The sequence below is a fragment of the Alligator sinensis genome, unplaced genomic scaffold (genome assembly GCF_000455745.1).
Source record: "Alligator sinensis unplaced genomic scaffold, ASM45574v1 scaffold2076_1, whole genome shotgun sequence".
NCBI lineage: Eukaryota > Metazoa > Chordata > Crocodylia > Alligatoridae > Alligator > Alligator sinensis.
The window spans coordinates 92,049-96,655 of record NW_005843434.1 but is presented as its reverse complement, the minus strand read 5'-3'; the positions used below and the strand labels follow the sequence as shown (position 1 = coordinate 96,655).

The 4,607-nt window shown below is 44.9% G+C and overlaps 1 protein-coding gene across 1 annotated transcript in view; it reads right to left on the bottom strand.

Annotated features, from left to right (window-relative positions):
* LOC102368180 (L-amino-acid oxidase-like) overlaps positions 1–4,607 on the bottom strand; it is a 16,369-nt gene that overhangs the window by 4,710 nt on the left and 7,052 nt on the right. Inside the window, exons 4-5 of the mRNA XM_006038697.3 lie at positions 3,124–3,325; positions 1,303–1,371 (exon numbers count right to left, since the gene is read on the bottom strand). Coding sequence (XP_006038759.1) covers positions 1,303–1,371; positions 3,124–3,325 — 271 coding nt within the window. The remainder of the gene's footprint in view (positions 1–1,302; positions 1,372–3,123; positions 3,326–4,607) is intronic.

The window sequence follows — 4,607 nt, the reverse complement described above, 5'->3', positions numbered from 1 at the left end:
GGTGGGTGGGCCGTGCTTGAGAAGGTACTGTCTGGGACATGCCTCTGCTGTGCTGTCGACTTATTCAGTGTATAAATTCCAAGACCCTTCGGGCAGCTTTAACTTATCCTAAAGATGCTGGGTTGAGCCCTTTGTTATTTTAAGAGATGAGGGAACAGATCCCACCTCTACCCTCCCTCTATTCTGCAAATACAGGAACAGAGATGTTGACACACAGGCCCAACAGGTTGAAGTCTTCAACCTCTACCCCTAACCAACTTCATACACCCAGGGTCTTGAAAGGAGGAGCCAGTTCTTCCCAGTTTTAACCCTTTAATTCAAAGGAGTTATCAGTACACACAGTGAATATTTCCCCTGAAATGCCATCAGGTGTTTACATCACCATGTCTTCTAACCTGCTCAGAGATAGCTGTGGGTCAGGCTGGGAACTAAAAATGTGAACTAAAATAGCCAGCTCTGCAGGATCCAGGTGAAGAACCAACTTACTCTCCATGGTTTGGTTAAGGGGAACAAAGAGCCATATTTAATGAATGTGGGTCATGCTCTTCTGGGTGGAGCTGAAGTTCAGAGCCAGCCCTGCCTAGTTTGGGCAAAATAGATTTTTTTGCCCTCTTCTGCACACTCGCTGTAGTGACAGGCATTATCATTTAAAGATTCTCCCTAACTAAGGAGCCTGATACAAGTTGGGAATTGGAAGATGGTTAGTGCCAGATAAAGAACTGGCAAAGACGCCTGTCTACGGCTCCTTAAACAAAGATTATTGTTAGCTCTTCACATATGCCTGCGCTTATTAAACCTGATGGTTACTACGCTTACTAACTGCATTGATCTATTGGAAGCCCTGGATTAGTCGTCATCTCAAAATGATAATTGGGCTATTCTTTTTGCTAAGGTGACCGCCCAGTTTGTCCATAGGCCCTGCTAAAGTGGAGAAAGAACCATGAGGAACTGGAGGGGGGCAGGCCAGAGGGGGGCCTCTAGACCTTAATGCAAACTCCCTTGGGATTTAACGTAAAGGCTCCTTTGATTAACCTAGACCTTATGGACCTTGCTACAAAAACATACGTGGGCTTGCTTGCCTGAAGAATTTGAAAAAATGAATCATGTCCCTGAGAATAATGAAACATAAAACAGCCTGATCTGAAGGAGTCTTTTTCCTCTGGGATCAGATTTTGGCTCCTGCTGTGTCAGCACAGACCAAGATTATCTTCACTGAGACTCTGGTTTACACAAAGCTTTTGCTCTACAAATAATCCCCCCTAGCCAATGTGAGAAAGTGTTAGCAGGGTCAGTTTCCATTACCTTGGTAGAAAAGGTGTCATATTTTTCCCAGATTTCATTGCAGCTCCATTTGTAGAGTTTCTCTACTGCCTGTGTAGGAACCACAAACACATTCACTTACAGGAAGAGGCAGATGTAATTGTCTTAGAAACACAGCAAGTTAAGGTCTTGCACACATGGTATTCCACTGAACAAAGTGCTAAGGGACGTCAATAAAAGTAGGAGCATTATACAATGGGGAGGCAGGACTGGATTGATCCTGTGCATACAACTAAACCACAACAACTGGAATGTACTGACTTCATTGCTCAGATATGGAAACATGGATGTCCATTACAGGGGTTCTCAAACTCTGTGATCCTGCGACCCCGAGTGCTGGATGGCAGCAGTGGAGGATGGGAAGTGTGCACACGGCAGCTGCCACCACTGTCCACCACTCTGCACCGCCGCTGTGCATATCCCCTGGGAAGTTTGTGGCCCTCTTTTAAGTTGCTTGTGACCCCCTGGGCAGTTGCGACCCACAGTTTGAGAACCCCTGCACTAGTAGAGACCTACATTGCTCCTTAGCACTACTCTGTGACCCACCCTCTAGCCCAAATCAGCCAGCCAACCAACCAACCAACCAACCAGCCATCTACAGTAAAAAACTCAGAGCTCGTTCCCTAGCAGCAGCCCAACCCACCTCATAATTGGAAGCAAAGCATAAGGGAGAGACACATAGTGGACAGACTGATTCCTAGAAGGTCTCTGTTTGAGGAAACCACTTTAAGAATCATTGTACTCACTACTTGTCTCTCCTTGTGTGTGTGTGATATAGAAATAGGGAGGGCTGCTCATGCGGGTCAGCCTCTCTGAGGGTGACTTTCAGTTAGGCCTACATAGCAATGGGAGCACCCACTTAGGCACTAAGGGAATTTTACTGGTTAATAATTAAGCATCTTGGCACTTCTGGTGCATCCTTGGTTAGATGGCACCTGAGTGGGGGTCTTGAGGATTGGCAAGAGTTTTTGTGGGTGATATCTTTTATTGGACCGACTGTATGGCTGGGATAGATTTAAACGAGCTTTCAGGCATTATAGTATCGTTCTGCAGGTCCCTGGGAGAGAAGCAGGCCCAGCAGAGCTAGATAGCAAGTGGAACCAAGGCTTGTATAAAACTCCACAGGATGTAAGAACAATTATCAGGTAACCAGCAGCCAGTTTTTAAGAATTTACATTTTAGATTTTAGGCCCTCACATGGCAGCTATGTAGTATTTCACATCTAAATCCTTTCCTAAATTGAGCTCTGCATGTGCACAGGTCCCATTAAATTCAGTGAAGTTATTTCAAATCTATATCCATGCAAGCAAGGGGGGGATTCAAAGAAAAGTATTTTTCTCATTTGCCTCACCTCGGTGTAAATTATAAATAATCTAGTTGGAGTCATCAGGTCTTATTCCCCTCTCATCAACCTAGTGTGAATCAGAAGTAACCATAGCACAGTTAGGGAGCATATGGTGGTGGAAAGGAAGTGACTGTTCTGTGAGAACAAATGATCCCTCTGATGGACCCATTTCACTAATGTGAGGCAGATTTACTGATGTGCTTCTGCTGCTTTAGAGCACTTCTTTTATGAAAAGCAAGTGTAAATTAAACATTAGAAGCTCTCTTTGTAGGTATTGCACTGTGTGATGCTAAGCGGATTTGATGATTTGCTCAGGTCCCTTCTGACCCTACCAAATATAAGCAACCACAGTTCGCATGATTTGAGTTGGATCTGAAGGGGAAGGCAGATATCATCTCCAGACTACTGTCAGCCCCAGCCACACACAAACTTTCATTATACTATAATAGCAAACAGACCTTGTACATTGCTTCTGAATATAGCTGAGCAGCAGACTTTCCTTTCTCTGACTCATTCACGGTATAGTTCAGGATTCCAGGGTTTCGGATGACATCTTTAGCTCTTGCTCTGATACCATTAATAAAATACCAGCCATTTTCATGGCTCTGAGCAAACGGGTTTAAATGAAGCTTTAGTTTTTCAATAAAAGTTCGGACAATTCTGCCAGTAGGAGAAAAGAGAGAAGGTAGTTTTAGAAGAAGGAAAAATACATGCTTGTGGATGTAAAAAAACCCTCCTAAATGATGGGATAAAGATGGGATACATATCTCACAGTAATATAAAGGCACGCTGAGGAACATTTTAATATAATAAAAGGCTTTGTCTGCCTGTTTGTCTGTCTGTCCATAACACGTTTGCTCAATAGGCTGTGCAGGCTGGGGGTGGGGCCAGCTGAGTTAAAATGGGAGCCCCTCCACTGGTGCTGCCACCTCCTGCAGCCTCTGGTGCGGTGGCTCCTTCTGCCCCACATCCACACGTGGCAAAAAAATAAATTTGCAGGGGGGGAGGGGGGAATGGGGTCGGACCTGAAGCGGAGGGGGATTGCGGGGACTGGACATGGGCCCCCATCATACTTGCCAGGCAATTTGCTAGTATTTACAGATTTGTGTTGAATCTGGGAAAGTTTTCAATGTCTAATCATAAGCCAAATTTATTCAGATAAAGCATAATCTCAGAAGATGTTTTCAGGTCAAAACCAGTTAGGACAAGCCATGAATTTATATCAGTTACTGAATGCTGTGTCTGGAATATTTTAAGACATGCTCAGACCCCTGCAGTAATATCCATGAAGAAAACACGAGCAGAGAGTGGCCTGATAAAAGCATTACAAGTCAAATGCTATTTGCCTTTATAAGTGTGTGCACCACTTACATAGGTTCATAAGACCTAATTTTGACATTTATGTGATTTTAGATTCTATGCTGGATTTGGTTTGTCCAAGTAATGTGCATAACTGTGGCAGTGATGGAAAACTCTCCCATATTCTAGCCCTCAGTGATTAGGGTACTTGGCCAGGCAGAATGAGACCCAGGTTCTACATCCCTCTCACCCAGAGGGAGTTTGAATTCATCTTTCCAGAAAACTGTGCTCATCACAAGGCCATGGGTGAGGCAGTGCCCAGAGCACATCCCAGTCCTTGTGAAGTTGATCCACTGGGTAGCCAAGAGGGGAAGGTACATGTGGGCCAGGAGGTGGATAAGCCAGAGTTGGGGTGAATCAATAAGATGGACACTGTCCTGGAAGTGAGAGGGGCTGTGGTTCTGATGCTAATTCTCCTCAGTGGAGCAGAAGCTCTCCCACTGACACCTGCCATTTTATCCAATGAATATGGAATGCAAGGGGCAGAAAAGTCACTGGTGCAGGGGTCCTTGTATTAAATGGCAACTCGTTCCTCCCCCAAATATTCCCATGAAAAGGTTCCCCCGCTCTGCCCCAACCCTGC